Genomic DNA, 26,418 nt, shown 5'->3' with positions numbered 1-26,418 from the left:
AGCCTACACAACTCTGTGCTGACGCCTCCCCCCATTGGGACGATTCACCAAGAAGGAGCCTGAATAATATTTTACTTGAACGTTTTTTAATTTTTTAACTTTAAATTTTAACGTTGACGACTCGGTTTTGAGGGTGGTCCTTTAGATGCAAGTGCTATACCTGCATTCAAGATACTGGGAAGTGTTGTGCTTTACACTCCGTTATATGTAATAGTTTCCACGAATAATTACATATTGTGAATGTTGAGCTGTGCCAGTGTTTTCATGGTTTGTTATAAGTGCCTCTGAAGATGGTTCCTTGGAACCGAAACATGTAAGGCAGATGAGATAATTAAGTGATCAAAATATACATTGTTGCACTTGACGGAAAATCTATTGACAATTAGTGAATGAAATAGTTTCATATATGTTCCTGTATACCTTTCTTTTTCTCTAATAGTTGTAAATATAGTGAAAGGTTAATTTACTGCATGTTCTGCTTCTCTAACATATAATACATTATATAATGTAATACACTTGGTCGTTGACTTACGACTGACTTCCATTCTGACTGATAGGTCATAAGTCGATCTGGTTGTATGTCGGCCATATATTTATTAACACTATTTTTTTAACCTTTCTAATCTTTTTATAATTTATTTTTAAAAACTTTTACATTTTAATCGTCTTTTATTTTTCATTTTAAATACAGTAATGTTTTTATCTTTTACTTAGCGATACTGTACATATCTTTGTTTCTATGCCTGGGCTGTCTGTACATACTGTGGTTGTAAGTGTGGCCGGTCGTAAGTCGACGACCAAGTGTATATAATGTGTCATGAAATATATATGAAACATTATAGGCTGCGAAGGCTGGATTACATTTTCTCCATATTGTAAAGTTATGCATTAAACTCCTGGTTTTCCAGTATACTACTCTGTCCAAAAAGTATCCGACCTTGGGCTGGGAAAAAAAAGTTCTGTATCTGGGTGGTTACAATACCTAATCGCCTTCAAAGTAGGCCCCTTGTGACTCCACACACTTAGCTCAGCGGTCCTTCCATCGCTGGAAGTAATTCTGGAAGACTTCTTTTGGAATGGCATGCAGCTGCACCGTTGAGTTCTGCATGATGTCCTCTCGGCTGTCAAAACGGCAGCCTTTTAGCGGTGTCTTCAATCTTGGGAACAGCCAGAAATCATAAGGAGCCAGGTCAGGAGAGTAGTGAGTCTGGCAAACCTGTGGAATGCCGTGCTTGGCCAGGAAACCCTGGATCAGGTGCAATGAATGAGCTGGGGTGTTGTCATGATGCAGATGCCAGTTGCGTGTGTCCCACAGCTCCAGTCTCTTGCGCCGAACTGCATCACGAAGATGGCGGAGGACTTCTTGGTAGTACTCCTTATTGACAGTCTGGCCTAGTGATGCGTACTCATGATGCACAACACCCCGGTAATCGAAAAAAAAAACAGTATCACTTTCACATTGCTCTGAACCTGTCGTACTCTTTTGGGCCTTGGGGATGTTGGTTGCTTGGTTGTGATGCCTGGACCTTGGTTTCCAGGTCATATCCGTACACCCACGACTCATCACCAGTGATCACAGTCTTCAGGAACTCAGGATCCCTGTTGGCGCACTCCAGCATGTCCTGCGCGACCTCAAGGCCGAGTTCTTGCTGCTCCGGCGAAAGCAGCTTGGGCACAAATTTTGCTGCCACTCTTCGCATGCCAAAATCCTCAGTTAAAATTGTGTTTGCGGAACCTCTGCTGATCCCAACCTCATCAGCAAGTTCACAGATGGCCAAACGATGGTCCTCCATGATCAGTGTTCGCACTTTTTCAATGACATCAGCATTGACGGTCTCCCGGAACACTGCTCACTGTCCGCCGACATACGGCCATGTTTAAAGCGGTTGAACCACTCTTTAATTTGAGTGACCCACATTGCATCATCGCCGAAAGCCTCCTGAATTTTGCGAATTGTTTCCGCTTGGGTATCCTCAAGTTTCTGACAAAACTTAATGCAGTATCGCTGCTCCAAGCGTTCTGTCATCTTGAGCGAAACGAGAATGCGACGAACACGTGTTACACCACTTCGCTATGGCAGCCACAGACGCATCCAGCAGTGTCGTGAGTCAGGAAAATATCACGCATGCGCATGAAAGTCCCTTCTACCACTACGCTCAGTTTCCCCACCCCTTTGGCCATTATTTACAGCGGAAAAAAATAAAGTCAGATAATTTTTTGACATATAGTAGAGTATCCAAAATTCTTGTGCAACTGGCAAAATTTTCAAAGAAAATTGACCATTTTATAAAGTTACTTCAGAAAGAAAGTTGTGAAGCACATATTCACCCACCATGTGGTAGTTCTGCTAACTGGCACTAGCAACACTGCTCGTCTTCCTTCCTCAGGCGGGTGCAATTACAACCATAGTGATGTGTCATTAGGGTAGAGTTTGGTTGAATTTATGACCATGTTTTCAGATGTTGAAAAACTTTTACCCGTCAGTCTGTCATGTCTCCTAGAAACACTTGTGCAGAAAGAAAAGCAAAAACATGTTGTTTTGACTGTGGAACATAAATTGCAAATATTGAAATGTTTAAAAAGTTGTGAAAATTGCTTGAGAAATGGGTTCTATAAGAGTTCTACTCTTGAGAACTAAAATATTTCTGTGCAGAACATTATTGTCATATTAGAACAGTGGTTGTGAACGTTTTTGGTTGACTGATTTCAAACTTCAAGTGAAATGTCATATAACCCTTTTCAGTATAAACTTAATTTTTATCTCAAGCTATGTATGCATTAGAAACACAAGGTACAGGAACATATTTTAAGTGTGCCTCATTTGTTGTACACACATAAAGATTTGTTCAAACAAAAGTTATGACATTTTTGTGGGCCCATTTGAACTGTGTTTGACAATATATGAAATACGTCTCACATACCCTCATCACAAGGCTTTATGTAACCTTGTTTCAGATTCTGTATGTTAGACTACATGATATTGTATCCAGACAACTTTATGTATTTTTCTGTTAATGGTTTGAATTTTATTTGCAGCATATAAGGAATGAATGTTTGAATTATGACTACACATTTCTGGAAGCTAGAAAATCACAAAACAAGAACCTGAACAGGTATCGAGATGTCAGCCCATACGATCATAGCAGGGTGGTTTTATCTAAAGGACCATGTGATTACATCAATGCAAATCTTGTTACGGTAAGTTTCTTGGCATCTGAGGATTGAGGGCCTCATGCCATGTACTTTGACAGATGGGTACCAGTTGCTTGGAAGATCCTGTTTCCTCGATCTTCATGTCTTCTACACTTAAGATGCAGGTTTCTTCAAAGCACCTCGATACATATCTACCAAACTGCATGGAGTCACATGTTCTGAATTGTGGATGAGATGGTTTGACAGAACAACTTAAACAGTTGGGAAAGAATTGTTAAATACACTGTTAGACAATTAGCAATAGGTTTATTTAAAATAAACTGGGTGAATTCTTTTATTCCAGAATTTCCTTCAAAATTGCTTGAGCAACCTGTATGAAGCAAAGACTATTTTTCGTNTTTTTTTTTTTTTTTTTTTTTTTTTTTTTTTTTTTTTTTTTATATTTGTCTTAATGTTAATTAGGACCGCTTCTGTGGACTAGTGGTCAGAGTTCTTGGCTACAGATCCAGAGGCCTCGGGTTCGATTCCCCGCGCTACCAGATTTTTAGCGGCCTTTGTAGTCTAGAGGTAACGTTCCCACCTCATGACTCGTAGTACGTGGGTTCAAATACCCGGCAGAGGTCGTCGAATTTTTAAGGGCGGAAAAATTCAGGGAACAAGTCCTCCGGGAGCGACTTTAAGCCGTGGGTCCCGTGTCGTAGCTTTACGGCACGTAAAAGAACCTCATATCTCCAAAGNGAGGTCACTGAGCCAAATTACGGACGTTTCCCGCCCAACAGCAGTCTCTAATACCTCTAGAAGCATTATAGATACCTCTCAGCTAGTAGAGCCGGTCTCACTGGCTGGGTGGGACTGATGATAAGCACCAGTACCGGTAGGATATAGAGACTGGTAGAAATCATAGAGGGAAGCACAATGGACCAATACAGGTCTAAGTGCATGGGGAAACCCACCTTCTTCAATAACTAACTAACTAATGTTAATTAGTTTAGTTTTTCCCAGAGTTTGTACCACAGCTCCCCAGAGGGTTATGAAGATTTCTTGTAGGGGTGATTCTGGAAAATGGACTGATAATAAAGAGTGAGGATTAATTATAATTCTACAGGTCACATAAAATTACAAATATGGAATTAATGGAAGTTTTCAAACCGCTAAATGAGATTGAAATCATTTATTGGTTGGGCTGGGTTGGGGCGGAGCGGGTGGTAGGGCTCCGATATTTTGTAACCAACTTGAGGGAACCCTAGACTGAAAAAATTATTGGAATCACTGTATGTGTATTAGTTGATATGAGTAATATCGGTTACATTTTAGAATAATTGGTTACAATTTATGCCAGGTAAAATTCAGTAGACACTAGAGGTCATTGTATTTTTTCTAGGAATTTTGTCTCTGCTATTATTATATGTTTTGTTTAATTTTGTACTAGCAATGTGCTTATGCAAATCAGTGTCCCTTTTGTCATTGGCCTACTATAACACATGAATGCATTACTGATGACATCCCAGATAATCAGCGATACCAGTGCCATCTGTTGTTATGCTTGTGTACAAGATTGGCAAGTGGCACACCCTGTGGCTGCATGACGATCTCCCAGTCGACTCGTTTACTCAGGGTCATCTCACAATTGCATTTTTAGTTCTGTCTATATATAGAGATGTATTTACTGATTTAAATTCGTGAAGTATGTTTGTGCTTGTGTTGTAAGTTATTTTATGTTTTGCGATAATCTTCATTGCTCATGTGGCTGAGAATTGTATAAACAATGTTGAAACTTCTGACACAAATAAAGTTCAGTTTGATTAAGCCTGAAGAAAGAAGTGTCATTGCCTTTTTTGGCATCAAAACTTACATCATGATAGAAAATTACTGAGCATGTGGCACAGTTATAATGCTCTGTGCTCAAGTATTGGAGGTGCACAGTTTGGATCTTGGCTGGGACACTGGCAGTCATGACAGATTTTTCGTTGTTTTCTTCAGTTCCATAAGATGAATGTAAACTGTTGAATTGCACTCTATAAATGGTATCATATAATTTAAATACTTATTACTATATGTACGAGTATCTGGTTTCGTACTCAGTTAATATATTCAATCATATATCTGAATTATTTTAAGTCATATAAGATATGTATTAAAATTTGAGTGAAAATCTCAACATTAAAAATGCTTAAAGACATACATATGTGTGTGTGAAACAAAGTATACGTATCATAAAATGTAATATGTTGTATTACAGTGTTTAAACAATGAATTTAAATTTGTTAAAATTTGTTTTCCTTTATACATCTGGTATTTGTCATGTACTACCTTCTGTTGTTCTGCTTTATAGTTATTAACTAAAATATGGTTATATATATATATGTTATAATGTGTTTTGCTACAGAAGATGTCGTTTGGATTGTTACTTGGTTTATTTAACAACCTACAGATCGTAACTACAATTCCTTATGACACTCTTACGGTTTCCACAATTTATAAACCCTACACACTAATCTGTTCACTCTGTCTTCAGTAGTCTTCACATATTTATAACGCGAGAGCTGTCCAAGTCTCTCTGAATTACACACTCCCAAGATAACTGTTCTACAGCACACATAAAATCTTGAAGTCACACAATACGTCTTCACTGGCTGACTTCTCAGTTATTGCACAGTATCACATAAGATCTTCTAACCATGTGTTTGGGTCTTCTTCCCAGGACTGCTGCTATATGTCAACTGTCTTCAGCGGCTGCTCGATCCGCACTGTGTCACTCCTGCTCAGACACTGTCTCACATACTGCTCAGCCGACTTTTTATACTGTTCGCTGTTGCCTAGTCGCCTTGTTTACGGTGTTGCTGGTACGCTTCCGAGAGTTGCCTATTGCCGTGTAGCAACCGCGGTGCCCTGCGCCACTTCACTGTGGGAAGCGCTGCCACGTCACCACAGGGGAGGGGGGGTGGAGTGTTGACTGGCCTGTTGCCGTAGCAGCTGCAGCGATGTTACACCACCGCTGGCAGGGGAGGGGGTGTCCTGCATAGTGCGAATATGTCACAATATATATATATTATGGTTGTTAGCTGTTATCTTAATTGTAGTGTTATGCAATTTCTTCAGGTGTTTTTGTGGAACTTTGATGTTCGATCGTGGTTGGGTGTGCATTTATTCCTACTCTCATTTTGTTTTCCTATTGTGGCAGCTGCACTGCTCGGAAATTAGTTGTTGCTGCATTCTATAGCATTTGTTCTACGTTTTCACTATATGGTTTTCCCTTATGTTTAGGGTTTATCTGCCTCTCGGGTTTTCGTGCCCTGTACCATTGTGTGTTGAATTCTGACTGTTGGAATAGAAGGTCAGTAGGCCACGACTGCTTCCATCCATGTCCTTCCAAGTTTATTATTAATATGTTATTTCACCATTCAACATTATATACTCTAGCCACATTGTAAAATAACCCACAAAGAAGCCTGTTCAAAATGATAGGCATTGATGTGTCGATATTGAGTGGTTATTGTGCTGTGTTAAAGTGGTAATTTCAAAACAGTTTACTGCCTCTTTCAAGGTAACATTCATACAAAGTTGTGTCAGAAGGATTTTAAGGAGCAGAAGAGAAAGGAGGCAGCAGTGTGAGGTTCGAGGTTCTCACAGTAGTGGCTATGAAGAATATTTTCTTATGGGTTGTGAAGCCATGCTGTCTGGCAGGGGTTTACTGCTTGTTGCTTGCTTAGCTTACTCTTCAGACCTGAAGATGGAGGCAGTATTTTTGTCTGAAATGTCAGTAAGCTTATACAAGACTACAAATTCGAGAAGACAGAACTCTACAAGTATGAAGATAGTTTCTCCAAAATGTCGTTAATTTGTAGCATGTAAGCATGACACAGTACTCAGAAAACTATAGTAATGTGAACCACACAGAATGTTGCTGTCAAATGGGTAGCACTCATGCTTCATATTTGGGAAGCCCCAGGTTCAAATCTTTGTTCCAGATACCTGCTGTTCTGACTGAGGCTTCCATGATTTTCCTTAGACATTCCAGACATTCTGCAGTAGAGTTTCAGATTAACCATTCCCTTCTCTTCACATCCTTTCTGATTCGTTGTTCCCTGGTCATCCTACCATTTGACACTGTGTACTCTGAGCCATACTTAGTGAGTTGGCTCAGGCAGTAATACTTCTGGCTTGTATTCAGGTTCAGACCTCAGGCCTGACTGAAGCTTTCATGGTTTTCCTCAGTCCCTCCAGGCAAATGATGGGATGGTAATGATTGGTCACTGTATAGCCTGAGCTACTGACAGTGTCATTAAATAAACCACAAATAAGTAAAATAATGTGTAGTAAGTAACTAACCAACCAGCAAGTTCAGTGGAATGCAGTCCATCTCGAGAAGCTAATAGTTGCTCTGCTACTGGAGGGATTTCGACCGTCTGATGGAACCCAGAGGTTCACTACCATGTTCACAACAGCCCACCACTGGTCCATGTCTTGAGCCAGACGATCCTTTTCACACTCTTGTGTCCTGTTTTTCAACATCCATTTCAGTATCCTCCCATCTATGTCTAGGTCTTCTAGTGGTCTCTGTCCTTCAGGTTTTCCTGTCAAACTTTTGTAGGCACTTCCTTTCAGCATGAAGCACTTTGAGGACTAATAAGATATCGGTACGTTTTACAGATGGAGCGGGCCCACCGGCGCTATATCCTGACCCAGGGTCCACTACCTCACACCACGGGCCATTTCTGGTTGATGGTTTGGGAGCAGAACTGTAAAGCCGTTCTCATGCTCAATAGGATCATAGAAAAGAATCAGGTAATAAGCATGAGAAGTTCTCATAGCAATGACTGAATATTATGGTCTCATGGGATGTGGTGCTGTGTAGTCTGGTATGGTACTCATGAGGTTTAGGTGGAGGGGCGAATGCTAAGTGACCCTTGCAGTGTGCCTATTCATGATATGTTGTGCATTCCCTTTCTAAAATTAGCCCTTTAGCAGCCCTGAATTTCTCATAAAGCACAGATTTTTGTGTAATGGAGCCCCTTGATAGTCGCTTGGCTCCATAAAATGGTACTCTTGTACCAAACTACACTGTGTTGTGACCCAGAAGACTAATCTCGGTAAGAACTAACTTGAATCATTGTAATCACCTTCTTTAAGTATTTTGTTGCTGTTTAATTCATGAGTGAAGAATATTCTTAACCAGCCACTCCTGTCTGCAGGAATTTGCAGAGTACTGCTTACTGTTTACACTGATAACAAAAGGTAAAGGTGAACTTGTCCCTTTGCTTAATTAAGCACTATCCCATGAAGATATGAAGGAAAGGAGTTATAGCTCCACCATTTTTGACCTTGACACTAGGTTGAGGTGAGTGGTCAGCTTCATGCCCTAGCTGCTTTATCCCTGTAGAAAGGTCCCCCAGTAGAGGCCTCCGTAGTCTAGGGGTAACATTCCCACCTCATGACGTGGGTTCAAACCCGGCGGAGGTTGTGGAATTTTTAAGGGCGGAAGAATTCAGGGAACAAGTCCTCCGGGAGGGACTTTAAGCCGTGGGTCCCGTGTCGTAGCTTTACGGCACGTACCTCATGTCCCAAAGGGATCTCTGAGCCAAATTCAGCACAGTTCCCGCCCAACAGTAGTCTCTAACGCCTCTGGTAGATGGGGGAAGCATCGAGAGATACCGCTAAGCCAGTAGAGGCCGAACTCGCTGGCTGAGTCGGGACTGATGGCACGCACCAATACCGGTAGGGTATAGAGACTGGTAGAATATCACATGGGGACGTACAATAGACCACTGGTCGCGGTGCATGGGGAAACCCACCCCCTCCAATAATAATAATAATAATAATAATAAGGTCCCCCAGTACTCATTGTATAGGAGGCTGGGTGGTCCATAGATCCAGATTGTAGACGGTTGTAGTGCAATGGTTGTTTGATGTCCACCCCATGAATCTCATCAAATTAAAATCTTAGGTCAGATAATATAACAACATGACAGGACAAAATGTTTCTCTTTTGGAATGCACTCTTGTTTGTGCATGTAGCAATATTTTGCTATTCCTGGACCTAGGTACATCATTGGACGTGAAGTACTACAAACCTCTGCTGTTGCTGGAAGCAAAAATGTTAAGGAGCAGTGTAGTCTGCCTGTATCACTGACATGTTTAAATAGTGCAGGAATATTTCCAGGTAAAATGCCATCAGTACTGGCCTTTGGGATCTCAGCCAGGAATTGACAATGTAATGGAGCTGACAGATGTTGGCCTTAAGGTGCAGTTCATATCTGAGGATGAAGCTCCATATTATACTACAAGGATACTAAGGTCAGGATCATAAGCTCTTCTCAAACTCTGCCACTGCATGAAAATCCTTATGTGAAATTATATGTTTTTCAGCAAAGACCAAACAAACATTGATATGTGCCATCTGCTGTGGGAAGGAGGATGCATCATTGCAGTCGGTGACATAGACTCGTATACATATCATCGTTAGAAAGGGACTAGATTATACGAGGGTAAGTCAATAAGTAAGTTACAAATGGATATAGAACTTAAACAAACAAGAGTAGTGATTTGAAAAATGCTTTCATTTCTCAACATAATCTCCCTGTACATTGAGGCACTTGTCCCATTGTTTCACAAGCCCCTGAAAACCAGCAGCATAAAATTCTTTGGGCTGCTGTCGGAACCAGGCAGGGACTTCCCTTTCTACAGCTACATCATTGGGAAAATGTTCAGCTGAAAGATGATGTTTAAGAGGGCCGAACAAATGGAAGTTGCTTGGATCAAGGTCAGGGCTATACGTAGGATGCTCAAGGACTTCCTGCTTGAAATTTCTCAGCGTCTCATTTGTGTTGTTGGCAGTATGGGGACATACGTTGTCATGCAAGAGCAACACGCCTTTGCTGAGGAGTCCTGCTCGCTTCTGTTGAATGGCCTTATGACATTTCCTGAGGATGTAAATGTTCCCTGTAAAGGGAAGTCACCGCCTGGTTCCGACAGCAGCCCAAAGAATTTTATGCTGCTGGTTTTCATGGGCTTGTGAAATGATGGGACACAAGTGTCTCAATGTACAGAGAGATTATGTTTGAGAAATAAAAGCATTTTTCAAATCAGTACTCTTGTTTAAGTTCTATATCCATTTGTAACTTATTGACTTACCTACATATATTTGTAACGCACATCTGGCATTCAAACATTGGTGGGAACTTCAGTCATACATACACATGAATTTTCTTCTGTAAGATTGCCTCTGTGTAATGCACCATACCCAGGTTTATAGAGTAGATCGTGTGTGGTGCACCATTTAGGCCATGATGTAGCCAAATGGGCTGGGAGTTTTTCTCCTTCATTTAGTGGTTAACAGTTTTCACACTAAATTTTCTGTGGCGAATTTAGACAAAAGACATGTATGTATGCCTGGAACCTAAAAAGCATTACCTAGTGCAGCGTAACCATACCCATCAAGGGACATATACACAGGGACCCAAAAAATGTACACACACTTCAACATAACAAAATATCGGCATAAGTGGTATATTGGTATGTGTCCTGTTCAGCTTTGGTAGTGTCTGTAACCTCCTATAGTTTTAAACCTTTTTAAGTATTTTTAATATTGCCATAATATATTCAGCACTGTATAAATCTTGATATATGGTATATATTTTTTATATTTTATCTTTTATCTTATTTTGTATCTTCTATTTTAATTGTAACACCAACTTGAGGCATTTCTTTTTCTGTTTGTATATAATATGACGTGTTGCACTGATATGGATCCATATCAGTAGTTCAGTAATTAACTGTATTCCTATATATAATTGCCTGATGATGGTCTTGTATGACCAAAACATGTAGCAGGAATAAAAAATCAAATTGTAAAACATGAAAAAGTGAGTATATTTGCTGTGTTGATGGTTAACCTAATTCCTACATATATCCGTAAATAAACTCTGTAACACACCTTAATAGAGGTTATGTACGGACATCTTCAGAGTTTGAACCGAAGATATACCAGTAAGTTATTTAAGCAGATATTTTGTACGTTGAGGTATGTATACATTTGTTTGGGCCCCTCTGTTTGTACATTGTAACATGGAAAATGTTGATTAATAAGTAGACTGTATGTTGTCATTGAACACTGATGCTATATTTGTATGTTTGTTTGTCACAGATTAACAGAGACAGAATCTGGAAACAGTCGTGATATTCTCCACTTCCACTATACAACATGGCCAGACTTTGGTGTACCAGAAAGTCCAACAGCATTCCTTAATTTCCTAATGGTTGTCCGGGAGAGTGGTGCCCTTGACCAGAATGTTGGCCCACCTGTAGTTCATTGTTCAGCGGGCATTGGACGTTCAGGGACCTTCTGCTTAGTGGATTCATGTCTTGTTTTGGTGTGTATCACTGTAACTAATTAATAGTATAGTAGCAAGACCAGAAAGTTCATCACTGTTAGTATGCTACTGTTGTTCTCTGTGATCATGATACCAAAAAAATCACAAATGTTTTACCTTGCCACTGTGCTTTCGAAATACCAGACTTGTGTAGAATCTTGACTATTTTGTTGAACATGTCATTTGAAACATGTTGAGTTGAATGTTGTGGCATTGTATAAATTCGTTTGTTATGTTTATTCTTGTTACAGATTGAAGAGATTGGTATAGACGCAGTAAATGTTCGGGAGGTTTTGCTTGAGATGCGAAAGTTTCGGATGGGTCTCATTCAAACTCCAGATCAGCTTCGATTTTCATATTGGGCGATTATCGAGGGATCAAACAAGCACCTAAATGGAAGCAGTGGCGTAAGTGAAACTGTCATATCCTTTTATCACAGTACACAGTTTCACATGCCATGCTGTGACAGTTCATTGGTTATCACTGTCAGATGAAAAGTTAAATAAATGTTTCTTGTGGATGCTGTGTTGTGTGTCATAATTCAGGACTGTCATCATAATAAAAGTGGCATATTTTTCAGAGTTTGTATATTTGTGGGTTCCATCAATATTTTCAGTTTTATGTGAGTTGTCTAGCAGCAAAGTTCTACCTTCTTGAAGCTACTTCTCCTCAGTTTTCTTCCATGTTCTTCCTTCCTCCTGTGTGACATCTTTCCTAATATGTTGTTCCGTCTTGATCGTGGTCTTCCTCTTGGATGGCTTCCTTTAGTTTCATGTTAAAAACCTTTTTTGGGACTCTCTTGTGGACTCAGTATGTGAAGTCACTTGTTAGAGATAATGATTACATAATAACAGTTTATGGCAGAGAGAGGATGTTGCAGTTTTGACCACAATTGCACCAAAAAAGAGGTACAAATTCTCAAAGGTCAGAAATCCTGTACATTAAATCTGGGTTATTTACGAAGTCCGAATTCTCTAAATATGGGAAATACTATGCTTTCTGTGTGTGGCTTTTGGTGGGACCAGAGAAAAGAGTAACTCAGGATTTCATAGCATATTTCTGTATGTGTGTTGTCGCAGCAAGATGACACTTCTGAAGGCACAATAGAGCTGACTGCTGTGCCTGTGAACCACACTGGGCATGAGGACGCTGAGGGCGAGGAGCCACCACCTCTGCCGCCACCTCGGGGAGAGTCACTCAACAGGTCTCACTTCACAGAAACTGAATCGAGTCCAACTGGCAACCATGGTACACAAATTATATATTATAAGAGAAACTGGAAGAATCTTTTGATTTTTTGCTGGTTTGTTATGCTTCCAGATACGTCCTGTTTGACATTTCTGGCCCCTGCCCACCGAGGGATAGGTGTTGGCTGTATTTCTCAGGTAGAGGCACATATGCAGTGAACTCTGTTATGCCCATTGGCATGATGATGTTGAGAGTGATGGTCTGCACAGGGGGCCCACAGCTTGATGTTGGCTCAGAACTGCAGGGGGCCCTGTTATCCCTTACATTCTCAAACATTCCAGACTGTATGCCCCAGTTTGATGGGTTGAGTTCAGAATGCCCTGAACGAGAGTCCAGCGCTGTACCTGCTTGCTACCCGGTTCCCCCAGTTGTGGCTGTTTGATATGCAATGAAATGTATTGTGAATCCTGATAATGTAAATACAATTAATGCATAAAAATATTATATTTTGTTTGATTAAATCAAGCCAGATGAAATAGGAAAGATGTGCATCATGTATGGGGAAATGAGAAATGTATACAAAATGTTTGAACAGTTTATTTAAGATTAGCCATATGAGAGACAGGTGAGAGGATAATATTAATTCACATTTTATCTGTCTCAGAATTTGATCAGTTGTTGGATGTTACAAACATGTTCTTCTTGGTTCCATAGAAGCAGGCAATTTCTTCATTGAGATTATGAGTGTTAGAGCACTGTTTGTTGATTATGGGTATCATTAGCCCTGCTGGTGTGTGGATCAGTCAACAGCTGTTGTCTTTTTTTTTTTTTAATAATGCTTATGTAGGGGACTTTGGGATATGTAGTTTGTGTTCTTTTCAATATGGGATGCTGATTATACAGGACCCCAAGTCTTATTAACTTCTTGTGGGGAAGTGGCACCAAATCCATTCAGAAACTTAACATTCATTTCTCTTTTAATACTGTGAAACATCTGACATGACAGGGTTACCACACTATGTAAATTTGTTAAATCTATGATTTATAAAAACAGTTTTATCTCTACACTACGTGTGTGTTGAGTGTAACAGTTAACCTGTCTTGCAGTAGAACTGTCACCTGACACAGAAGAACAGCCGCCGGACAAACCTCTTCCATGCGAACCCCCAATCGAACTGCCTCAACCCCCCACACGACAACTGCCCAGTGAACCAGCTGGCTCAGATGAAGGTTCCTACTCAACTTCAAGTCCTTCTTCGAGCCCAGAATACATTCCACTTAAGGACAGGTAAGGAAGTTGTGAATGGAAGAGACAGCTGACTAATGGTGGTCCTGGCTAAAACTCCTTCACTGTAAAATGCTAATATTGTCTCATATAAGATTCACTGGTCAGGATGTGAACATTTTTCGTTCTGTAAAGATCAGGGTTTCTTGGCTGTCAGCCAAGTCTATAACAACATAGCTTCGCCTAAACAACTGGATGTCACTAAAGAGTCCTATTCTTCAAACAACAGAGCCACACCATGGCATATGTTCATTTTTCTTTAAAGAGAAGTATAAAGGACAGACAAAATTGGTTCTAGTTTTAACAGAGAGTTTTTAAACAGTACTTTTTAAATAGACTAATTGTAATAATTTATAAATGTTTTAACAAATTCATGCACGTCATAATAATTGTTATAAAATAATATTTTATGCCTGTGACTTTGTAATAGTAGTTTCCATATGTATTGGTAATGTCCTTCTGAAGATGGTCGCTCTGACTGAAACATGTAAAGGATGAAAGATAAAAAAAACACACACAGTATTTATCAATCACACTGGATGGTGTTAATAATCTCTTATAGTCATTTTTACTGTTTGTCATTATTGTTGCTGTTGCTTTTATTGTTTTATGCACTGAACTGTTAGAAAAGTGTTTGTGTCCACATTACACAAGTTATGCCATGGTATTATTCATCTGTCCTTGTCTACACCATGGATTTTAATGAAATTTGGTATTGATGGGTCTATACTGAAAGTTGATGTGTGAATTTCTTTTTATAAATAATAATAATAATAATGAGAATTTGCCTCCTCCTCCTCCAAACGACCACCGTCATGTATAGGCCTGCTCACAACCTGGTGACCTTGCCTCCACTTTGTGTACGTGTACCCCCATTTTCTCACTAGGTACTTTTATCCCCTGAAGCTGGTGGCAGCAGGTTGCTCTGTAATGTTAATACCCACCTGATGACACACCTCACATCCCAGAAGATGGAATTGTCAGAATATTTCTGTTCTATCAAAAAAAAATCTTGTCTTACAAAAAATAAGTACATCTGTAGTCTCACTAAGGTGTACAGCTGTTCAGCAGGCATGTACAGAAAAATGTTGGTCATTTCATAGCACACAAAATCTGCCATGGTACACACATAAGTATGCATATTTTCCTGGAATTAGGTCTTTGATGTACATTACATTTATTTATTATATTATATATACTTAATAGTTACAATTGTTCTGCTTACATTTTCCTGTTAATGCGCTTGATGATTTTTGAAATAGTAAATTTGTATTTTCAGTGAAGGAGTAACAAAATTTTGTGATTTTCACAACAGTTATCGTTTAGATTATGGCCTTCTCCGTTGTGACACCGTCTGCTCTCGTGTCTGGGTAACAGTGTTTCGGAGAAACATGCCTCCAACTTCAGGGCGGAAGTGAACAGGACAAGGATATGGCTAGGTTATCCAGGCAGGTTACACAGAATCTGCTTCGGATCAGCGGGAATGATGAACAAGAAGACAGCACTTTCCAGGGGGAGAATGCTGTTGCCACTGGAGGAACATTGCAGCTGTGAGAAGGAATTGGCATTAAGGGCTGTACTGTAAAGGTTCTGTTTCTTCTCCCCCCCTTGTGTACATCTGATTACCAACATTTGTATAACATAACCACATCCTTACCCTACCCAAACCCTGAGGGCGAGGCATGTTCCTGGTATCCACCTACCAGACTACATGGTGTCATAATCTAGGAGACCTCAGTTTGAAAGGGAACAAGAATTCCAACAGGTTAAACAAGATCTTGCTGTACCTGGAGGAGATGTGTTTGATTTTTAAGTGTTCCTGTGTGTGTGTTCACAGGGATGGGGTACGGATGCGATCAGTACGGAAGGACCGGTTATTACAGCAAGTGCGGGAGATAAAGCGCAAGCAGCAGGCAGCAGAAAGCTGGCAACAGTTGAAGAGGTCAATATTGCAACCCTTAACTATAGGGATAGGTGTAGGGGTGCTTTTGTTAGGGGGTGCAATTGCTTACAGTTACTTTACAAGTCGAGTTTGAGACCCAGGATTAGCGAACGCATGGACGGATCTGTTTGTTGCAAATACCAACAAGTCATATTGTCTGGTTCAGGGTTGATGGAATTAATATTGTCTGGTAGTTGAATTGTGGTACTAGGATTGACTATTATGATAAATGCTTCAAGTTATATATGTATACATATGTAGACATTCGAATATGGTAGGAAAATTACAGTCCCGATCGTGTAGGTAAAATTGGACTGCCAACTGAAGTTCAGTATTTTGTGTTCCAGTTCTCTTTTCAATAAAATATAAGCAATTAAGTGTCATGAGTTTGATAAATAAAATTTTACATCCATTATGCACATATGCTTTTCATACTATAAGAATCAAAATGAGTGAGATAAAGAGGTTACATAAGCAGAACAACCAAGGGAAAGTTTTATTGATTTCAATGTGTTGCTATTGAAAAATGCTTGCGGTTGTTAGGTAAATTTTCATACTGAGCAATTCTTATGGGACATCAGTTACCAGGATAAGTTGTTGCTTTTCACTTACTCAGTTTTAGTAATGAAAGTAGTTATGTGTAAACTGTTGTATTTCTGAAGTTGATTAACCTGGTATTTTTCTATGAATTTTCTTTTTGAGATCGAGAAATGTTGTAAGTACAGGGTGGCACAGAAGTAACACTACACTTTTAAAGTCAGACTATCAGTTGCCATGGACAAGTTATGTGTCCCCCCGGGTTTGTGACTCTCTTCATGCATGAATACTACACATCTGTGTTATCAACAGTCAGCCAAGGTCAGGTCACTGCTATTTGATGAGCTAATAGCCTCATAGACCCAGATAAAAGTATTGTCCATGGCAGCTCACAACCTGACTTGAAACTGTAGTGATCCTTTGTGTCATCTTGTACAGTAGTGTGTGTTTGGATACTGTCTGCCATGGAAGACATGTCTAGCCATTTCAGAGTCACAGAACATTGTATTTCAGTATGGTGTTCCTTACAGATCACAGTCCAGCTGTTTGGTTGACATAATAAGAAATGTCACCATGCTTTCGTTCGATAGAAGTAAATGTAATTTTCCCTGTGCTTAATAAAGCACCACACCATGAAGACAAATAGAGGAGTGAAGGTCCAGCTCCACATATTCTTAACCTGAGCTATAGGTGGAGATAAGGGGCTAGATTGGCCCTAGAGGTGACTTGAACCGTGGAAAAGAGAATAGAGTCTTTTGTATATTTATGCTTTATATTAAAATGCTCCCACATTCAGACCTCTGCCTAGAGATGGCTATCCTGACTGAGGTGTTTCATGGTTTTCCTTAGTCCTTCCTGTCCAGTGCTGAGCCTGAACCTCAGATCAGACAGTGCCCTCTTCCTTCTGTATTCTCCCCAATTTGTTGTTCAGAAGAGTTCTGGCTTCTGGGATATAACACTAGTCCATTGAAAGTCAGTTTACGTTTCTTGCTTTGCTTGTTCTTCATCCCTGAAAATGGAGGTGACATGTTCCTCCAAAATGTTGGTTGAATTTCGAGGGACTACACGACATTATATCCCAGAAGCTACAACTCTTTTTAATCACTGCTGTGAAAATCTGAAATCCTACATATAGTTCACAAATTAACCTGACATTTGATGCAATATAATTTCAGTTATTGAAGCTGTTATTAAAGAAACTGAGGAGGAGCGAACTGAACGTTTGTCAGTATTTTCCTGACTATTAGACGACAGCTTCTTTGTTTTCCTCATTTGATTTTCATTAAAAATGGGGGAGGGGTTCAGCTAATATGTGGAAATGTTCTAAAGAGAGTTTTGGGAAAACTGACATCTTGCAATTGTGGCAACCCTGAATCCCACATGTCAACACAGTACAACATGAAACAATGCCCCCATGTGATGTTTCTTTGGGAAACAGCAAGTCTGAACACCAAACTGAAGGAAATCTTCAACGGAGGAAATTTAATGCTGAGATTAATTACTTGGGATTGCTTAAATTGAGTGTAAGATGAAGGAAAACCTTAAATCGAATATTAAATGAGGATCTCATTGCCTTTCAAAATATTGGCCGTTGGATATTTGCTGGTATTATCAGCATACTATGTATCCAGTTCTCTGTTTATTGCTCTGTTGGAAAACTTAGTGTTGTATGCCACGCTCGCTAAGTGTCACTTAATCTATGGAACTGAATTAATCCCTTGTGATGGTTAGGAAGTGGTTTAAGGCACCATGTACAGTGTTGTTTCTAATGTTGAACATTTATACACTTGTGACATCGCATGTTTCAGTTTTTGTAAGTGCTGAAATAAATTGTACATGTTTAACTGAAAACTGATAAATCATGCGATGTCATTTTGATAGCAGATTGGGCTTGTGCTGTGCAGATTCCTTCATTCCTGTGAACTCATTGTGATGCCAGTTTTAAACTTTATTGTCCGGGAACAGGGGATTTTAAATCTCCCTGTACTGTGAATTTGATGGCCGGATTTCAGTCCATTGTGGTAACAGTTTGTTACCTGGAAATTTGCTGGTATTATCAGCATACTATGTATCCAGTTCTCTGTTTATTGCTCTGTTGGAAAACTTAGTGTTGTATGCCACGCTCGCTAAGTGTCACTTAATCTATGGAACTGAATTAATCCCTTGTGATGGTTAGGAAGTGGTTTAAGGCACCATGTACAGTGTTGTTTCTAATGTTGAACATTTATACACTTGTGACATCGCATGTTTCAGTTTTTGTAAGTGCTGAAATAAATTGTACATGTTTAACTGAAAACTGATAAATCATGCGATGTCATTTTGATAGCAGATTGGGCTTGTGCTGTGCAGATTCCTTCATTCCTGTGAACTCATTGTGATGCCAGTTTTAAACTTTATTGTCCGGGAACAGGGGATTTTAAATCTCCCTGTACTGTGAATTTGATGGCCGGATTTCAGTCCATTGTGGTAACAGTTTGTTACCTGGAAATTTTGATTTTAAATTCCCTAGTACTACATGGCTGCCAGCCATGTTGTAACTCAGGAGTAATAGTGTTATTGAAAGAATGCTTGGCCAGCTAGACTGTGCACACGTATAATTGCAGTAATGTAGTACTTTCCCAGTAAAGGATAAAGTAACGGTGGCAGTGGAAGAGGGCCAAAGGAGAGTCATGAAGTTTTACCAGACAGGCTTTTTATGAATCTGAAGGCCTCTTGTTGCTTCTATTTCTTGTTCTACAGATGTTGTCCTTTACCCTTTATATACATAACACAGTTTTGAAGTGATGTCATGGTATAATTTTTAAAGTGGTTCTGTTTTCTTGAGGAAAATGTCTAGTATGTATCTTTTCATAACCTGGTAGTTTCTCAGAGAACTGCATTGATGCAAGAAAATAGACGTCTCTGTGTTCAACATTAGTAACATTATGAAGTTCACACATTATGCCATTAGGTTTTCTCTGACTTCAGGTTTAAAATTAGTCCTTTCGGAATTCTTTTAGAACTTGTTAGCTATTGTCGTCCTGTTGTTTTTCAGTCCAGATCCATTTTAAAATGTGCTTATACCAACTGAGTGCATAGTCTCCATTATCTTTAATGGTAGAAGCAGAAAGCATTAAGAAATTAAATATTTTGTGTGACTGTACCATATCTTAACCATCTATATGTAAGAATATTATTACTTTTGTTTAAAGTCGGTACTTTGGTACCATCTAGAGTCATTTTCTTGAACTGAGATATATTTTCATACCCTGCTTGTGGGCATTTATCTGGGGAGGAATGTATCTTTATTACAAATGGGAGAGAGACAGTCTTAACTGATAGAACATGTTCAAAATGCTTTAAAGTACTATAGAGGAACAGTGAGGAAGAAAAAATTACTGAAAATGACTACAGTTTCATAACAATGCATGTAGCATAAATATGTGGAGTATTTTTGTCATGTATATGTGTTCAAAAGAAAACTGTTCAGGTCCCTTGAGATTCTCTTACAAGCAAGTTTTAGCACAACTTTAACCCTTTCAGTGCTGCGTTTTGCAAGTTCTGACAGTTCGCCTGTTATCGTATGAGTGTGGGAAAAGGACACTGCAGAGCTGAAAATAAATATTTTGTGATTAGTGTGGCAGATGCCATACATACTGTTGGCAGTGAAAGGGTTAGCAAATGATAAACACTTGTGGAAAGTAACACATTGTGTGTTTCTTGGGCTGAATTATGAGTTGTAAATGAATTTTGTTCATACAGCAGTATCCCTGTGAAGAACTTACTTTGTAAACATCTCAGTCATTGAAGAAAGACGTCTTCTGGGTTTAGGCACCGTGTATTCTTCGTTTTGGCCGACGTTTCGGAGGAACGTAGCGCCTCCATCTTCAGAGCAGTTGAATGGCTTGGAATGCGGAGAGCAGTAGCTGTGGTGATAGGATGTGAAAGGTGCTGCTTATATACGAAGTAGGCAGGGGGGGTGGTTAGGGAGAACGGACCAATGGGAGCAGTGGGGAGCGATTAAGACCATATATGGTGTGTGTTGATTAAGGGAGGGGGGGAGAAACCACCGTATCCAGTTTCACAAAACCGCCATAATCACCAGTAAGAGCCGTTACCTAGATCGCATAATCCTGGAGGCCGTTGAGATCGAGCTCCATCCTAACAACATGAACAAGGAAACAGGGTTCAGTCTCAACAAATCATGGAAGCCACTCATCTCTTCCATCAAGAGAAATCCTACAAGCCACCCCAGTTCTTCGTGATGTCATTGACGTCAGTAGCCTGTCCCCGACCAACCGGTTCTTCTTGTCTACCGCACTTCCTAGTGCCATTGACCTCAAGTTTCCTGGATTCGCTGGCCGTTTCCCCCTCCCCCCTAACTTAGCACACTACATCATATGGCCTTTATCGCTCTCAACAATCTCGACAGACATGGTAGCATCTCTTCCCTCAACTAGCCACACCAGTTCTTCGTCATGTCATTGACGTCAATAGCATGTCCCCAACCTACCGGTTCTTCTTGTCTACAGTACTTCCTAGTGCTATTGACCTCAAGGTTCCTGGATTCTCTGGCCGTTTCTCCCCCCCTCCCTTAATCAACACACACCATATATGGTCTTAATCGCTCCCCACTGCTCCCATTGGTCCGTTCTCCCTAACCACCCCCCCTGCCTACTTCGTATATAAGCAGCACCTTTCACATCCTATCACCACAGCTACTGCTCTCCGCATTCCAAGCCATTCAACTGCTCTGAAGATGGAGGCGCTACGTTCCTCCGAAACGTCGGCCAAAACGAAGAATACACGGTGCCTAAACCCAGAAGACTTTCTTCATTGTCATCGCCGTGAAAACCTCAAAACTTACATCTCAGTCATTGTTTGCTGTTTGAAAACTGTATTGAGTGTGATTCATGTACTAGAATTGAGATCAGTTGGTGGGCGTGATTTGGTTGCGTTGTAGCGTTATCATGTGATTGGAGCTAATTCAGACGGGCTTCAGTATTGATACTGTACACTTCCTCTCAGGTCCCACTGCTGTGGCATGTGGTGATTATGTGATGGTGAACTGTACTCTTAGTGAGAGGAACTCATAACAATAACACTGTGATAACAGCAATACTGATGTCTGCTGAGCCCATGGAAAGATGTCCCATGGATGGTGGAGTGATTGTAGTTGATGCTTCTCTCATCACTGCCTGCTGTTGTGAGTCTCTCATCCCTCTCTTCTCCGTGTCAGTCAGCCCAAAGCAAATTTTGCCAGGGAAGATTATAGAAGTGGAAGGTAATGTGGGGAAGTTTGCTGGAGGGAGAAGCATAACAGCTGGAAGAAGATATGGATGGGTTCAGTCCATGAGACTTCTTTCTGTGGCCTCACCATAAGTAGTAATGTGATTGTATGCATGATATGTCTGAATGAAGTAACTTGCATCATCACAATCTTATATTTCTGTCTCTGTTTCTCTCCCTGCCTGACGAACTTTCATTTACCATAAGTTTGTGACATAACTGTTAAGCTGAAATAGGATTGTGATCGCAGATTTTGATTTCTTACATCTGTTAATTGTACAGATTTCTTCACTTGTGAACTGATGACAATTGTGGAAGATGGAAAACATTTCGTAACATTACAGCTCTCAGATATCATTCATGAAATAGTTATAGTAGAAAATGAAGGGACATTGTTTCTGCCTTGGGTTATGCCATGGACTTAGGTTTGAGGCTTTTGTAGTTGTGTGGCCAAGATTCAGGGAACACACAGATCCTGTGTCAGACTTGAGCTGACAGACATCATAATCTGGCACAATGTCAGATTTAGTCCGATAGTTCCTGCATTCTTGCCTCTGATTGTCATGCAGTAAATAAACAGAGCTTAAAGCCTGATGAAGATAACAGTGTTCTGGAATATTAAGCATTGATTCACTGTTCTTAGTTATCAGTTTTGGCTTCCCAGATGTTGCTTTAGCGCTGGAAACAAGTGAAGGAAAGCCACCATGATGTTCATCCCATGACTTGAGAAATGCCTCAGAGTCCATTGGGACTATGTACAGTTGTATTTTATATGAAAATTGTGGTCTTATGGGATGTAATGCTGTGTAGTGTGGTACCTCTACCAGTCTGCATGGCATTTCATCTCACAACCCTGTAATCTTAATATTCACTGCTCTGAAAACCTGAAATCTCATGTACAGTGGAACCCCAGTTTAATGTTCTGGAATTAGGGTTGTACCTCATCACTCAGTTCAGTGACCCTAAATCAGTAGCCTCAGTTTTAAATTTTCTCCGTTTAACATTTTTCTTGGGGCACGCGGTAGTGTAGTTGGTTGAGGCACTATGCTACAAGCTGGAAGGTCACGGATTCTAGTCCCAATTAGCTGGATTATTTCAATCTACGTAATCCTGCCAGCTGCACTATAGCCCTGGGGTTGATTCAGCCCCTAACAGAAATGAGTACCAGGAATCTTCCTGAGGGGTAAAGGGTGACTGGCATGTAAGGCTGACAACCTTACCTCCATCTGTGAGTCGATTGTCTAGAGAAAATGTGGGATCCTCGACATCTCACAATCCATTGGGCCTTCACGGCCTGTTACAGGGATAGCTTTACCTTACCTTTAACATTTTTTTAAATTTAACATTCAGGTCCACTGTTTTCCAGACAGTCCTTAAATGGGGGTTTCACTGTAATTTATATGAATCTTACACCGATGTTGTGTTTTCGATATCAGAGAATTAGAAAATTAACTTCAAGATATATGTTTTGTGAACAAGTTTTTATTGCATTTCCTATTTAGAACTGTTTTTTAAGTAAGTCTTGCTTTTTCAGCTCAAAAGGAAAGTGTCATAATGTGTTAGTTTATGTATTGTAACATTCCCGCAAGATGACAGATTCAAACATGTGGCTTGGTGTGGTGGAGCACTGCGTAGCATGATTGGCAACAGAATGTTTGAAAGTGCCTATCCAATTGCAGAACATGAGGACTGCTCTGCAAATTTATCGACAATATGGTTACACAGAATTTAAGTGAGGATTTTGTTGTACTGGGAGTTACAGCTCTTTACATGCCATGCTTCTTCCTGGTTATATAAAACTGAAATGAAGATGGACCACAGAACACACACACAACTTCCATTCAGTGTACTTCACCAATGTATTTTGTATTTCTGTGACTTTGTATGAGAACATTTGTTCATACTTTTCCATGTTCATTATTATCTGAAATGGAACTGTATTTTTACATACTGTCTTTATATGTAAGTCAGATGACCCTTCTTGATATCTGCTGTGTGAAATAGTTGATGTAGAATGGTGTTTCCCAACCTTTCTTTGTCTGTGTGACCTTTTTAGTGTCAGTGTTTTCAGAGGGAATCCCAAACTGAAACCAAGAACTGCAGATATATGAAGGACAGTACAGTGAAAGACTAAGAATGTTAGATTGCATGACTCTTCTGTTTTATGCCTGACATTATTGACAGCAGGGGTTTTGCTTTCCTGGCAGTAAATTGATCAAATATAAATGATGATGATGGTAGAATTCTCAGTGGCATCAGGGCTGCCATACTTTGTCTTGTTGCCAGTCCAACTTTGTGTGGGCATGTGGCAAAATGGATACCCTTAGATACTGAAGTTTCAAGTCTAAATGTTCTTAACTTTATAAACTACAGTGGTGCTGTGTACCTCCTTCCTTAACATCAAGTAACTCTGCATTTCACTGCATTTATATGTTCCATTTGTTTCTCACAATAAATACCTCTTGTGTTCTCAGTCAATAACAAATTGATCTTTTTAATGGAGATGCTGTGTGTTTTCTGGGAGGTACACCATATCATTTGGTTAAGCTTCATGCTTTATAGAGTTTTAATTGAGTTTATTCTAGAAACGAATCAAAATCCATAAGAACATGTTTTTTTGTTTTTTTTTTTTTTGGAGGACCTAACCTGTAGGTTGTATTTACTGTGAGGTTGTGTAACTGTTCCAAATTACACTAATTTATTTTAAAAAAATCTAGCAAAGCTTGAAAGATTGGAAGTTATTACTTATCAGATTCTTAAACCAAAGCTGCAACCTGTAGAGTTCCTTGGACAGAATCAAAAATTGTAATTTGATTCTGACAAGAATCTGAGTGAAGTAAGATTGTTTTCTGTTTTGAAATTTGCTGCTACAGAATGTTATATCTGCAGCACAGTTTGGGAATCACTGACGTAGGAATGTGGAACACTGTAGAATGTCATGTGATGTTTCATAGCAAAGTGTAACTTGTCAATTTGTTTCTCTGTAGCAGTATTTTGCAGAATGTCATACCAATCAGAATACCCAGTTTTGTAAACAGAAAAGACAGTACCATTAGGAGAGGGTGTTAAAACTGAAGTTGGCTTCTCTACACTGTACCATGTGTTTATATCATGTGGTTATGATAGGAACTTTTTTTAAACAATAAAATGTTATTTCCAGTAAGCACTGTTGTTTCGTGCAGCTCTCTCAGTCATTCCAGTTATTTCATTTACAGGTCGAGTGTCAAGCGGAAGCGAAGTGAAGATGAAGATTAGCATTCACTTTGAAAATAATTTATAAGAAGATTAAAATGTCTGAACAGTAGAAGTGATTTCTGGTGAGTTCCAGTTGTTATAATAACTCTCAGTTTTGTAACCACAATTAGTGCAATAAGTTTATAATTTTTCAAGACATAGAGTCAAAATACACCTAACTCTTTCAGTGCTGGTGTCCATGTAGAGAATCATTCTTCTGTTGTTATATTTCTGTAGTGACATACAAATGCGATGAGTAGTTTGGCTGTTGATTTGAGGGGCCAGCTATTTCAGCCACCACAAGCACTGGGCCGTTGTGTACTGCTGATCTTACTAGAGCCCTTCACGGAGTCATGATGATAACAGCAGAGCCAGAACCATCTTGTCCAAGGCCCTCTTCACATCTCTCGGCTTCACACGTGCAGAGCTGAAGGCAGTGTATCTAGCTGGGCATTGATAATATAGCAGGATTCCTCTTGTCCATGTGTCCTGCATATGGAACCTTCTGAGAGGCCCGTAACATGTAGGAGCTGCCTCAATGCACAGTGGCCACCTGTCTAAGGGCAACAGGATTAGACAGTTTATGTGAAGGTCTTTCAACGAAGAGTTTTGGATGAGTCATACCCGGTGTTCAGAGTGCCTCTCCTACTGCAGCTCAGCCCTTCTGTAGCCAGGGCATCCACATCACCATGAATTGCCCTGACCTGACACCAGGAGGAGCATAACATAGTTCTGACAAGACAGGACATGGCTGTCGATAGATGGCAGAATACTTTTCCATAACTGATCTCATCCAGTTTATATGTCCAGCTTATCTAAGCCTTTGAGGTGCCTCTATCCTAACAATATTAGGTCCTCCTTGAGGACTACTACCTCATTGTGGAGAGGAGGTTTGTGGAACCAAATGCTGGTGGGAGAGTAAGCTCCTGGTAGAGCTGCCCATGCCAGATGAAGTGCAGTCCCTGGTTCCCCAGGTTGGGTGCTGGCTGTGCGGCTGATGATGTCACCCCAGAGAAACTGATGGCACGAAACCTCAAGAGGAGGCTGGGACACACACAGAGTTGTAGTGCCAGTAAGGAGAAGAAGAACTTAGGTGATTTAGCAGGGTATTGAACTTGAAACAATTGCAGTCATGCAATACTTTGTTACAAGATAAGGGTTAGAAGTTACATTTGAAGTTCTCATAGTGGTGACTATGAAATGTTTGCTCTTCTCGGTTGTAGCGCTGTGTAGTGCGGGGAGTGCCTGACGTTTTGGAGTAACATTGTGCTGTCTCTGTACTGCACAGCATTGCAGCCAGGAGGATCTGTTCTTCAGGATTTAATAGTCTCAAGTTACATAAATGTTATAATATTATGTATGCATTATGTGCTTGTAGACCGTTGATTTATTGTCTGGATTATCGCCTGTCCTTTATATAAATAAATGTTTTCTCACACATG

At 40.0% G+C, this 26,418-nt stretch overlaps 1 protein-coding gene across 5 annotated transcripts in view; it reads left to right on the top strand.

Annotated features, from left to right (window-relative positions):
* The window catches only part of LOC111867421 (tyrosine-protein phosphatase non-receptor type 2), a 28,419-nt gene extending 2,005 nt beyond the window's left edge, over positions 1-26,414 (top strand). Inside the window, exons 1-11 of one of the 5 annotated variants that reach the window (XR_004513350.1) lie at positions 1,041-1,366; positions 3,037-3,198; positions 7,804-7,938; positions 9,314-9,447; positions 11,297-11,522; positions 11,774-11,929; positions 12,602-12,770; positions 13,818-13,998; positions 15,833-15,937; positions 24,958-25,059; positions 25,214-26,414. Coding sequence is in view for 4 of the 5 variants with exons in the window: in XM_033752686.1 (XP_033608577.1) it covers positions 1,265-1,366; positions 3,037-3,198; positions 7,804-7,938; positions 9,314-9,447; positions 11,297-11,522; positions 11,774-11,929; positions 12,602-12,770; positions 13,818-13,998; positions 15,833-16,031 (1,464 nt within the window). In the remaining variant the exon portion in view is untranslated. Of the gene's footprint in view, positions 1-1,039; positions 1,367-3,036; positions 3,199-7,803; positions 7,939-9,313; positions 9,448-11,296; positions 11,523-11,773; positions 11,930-12,601; positions 12,771-13,817; positions 13,999-15,832; positions 17,487-24,957 lie in introns of those variants that run through there. The other 4 variants (XM_033752688.1, XM_033752686.1, XM_033752687.1 and 1 more) reach the window with 4 other exon arrangements.
* Positions 26,415-26,418: the final 4 nt, after the last annotated feature.

Source organism: Cryptotermes secundus, unplaced genomic scaffold (assembly GCF_002891405.2).
Source record: "Cryptotermes secundus unplaced genomic scaffold, Csec_1.0 scaffold423, whole genome shotgun sequence".
In the NCBI taxonomy this organism is placed as follows: domain Eukaryota; kingdom Metazoa; phylum Arthropoda; class Insecta; order Blattodea; family Kalotermitidae; genus Cryptotermes; species Cryptotermes secundus.
The sequence above is the reverse complement of the archived record's forward strand: the minus strand, read 5'-3'. Positions and strand labels throughout refer to the sequence as shown.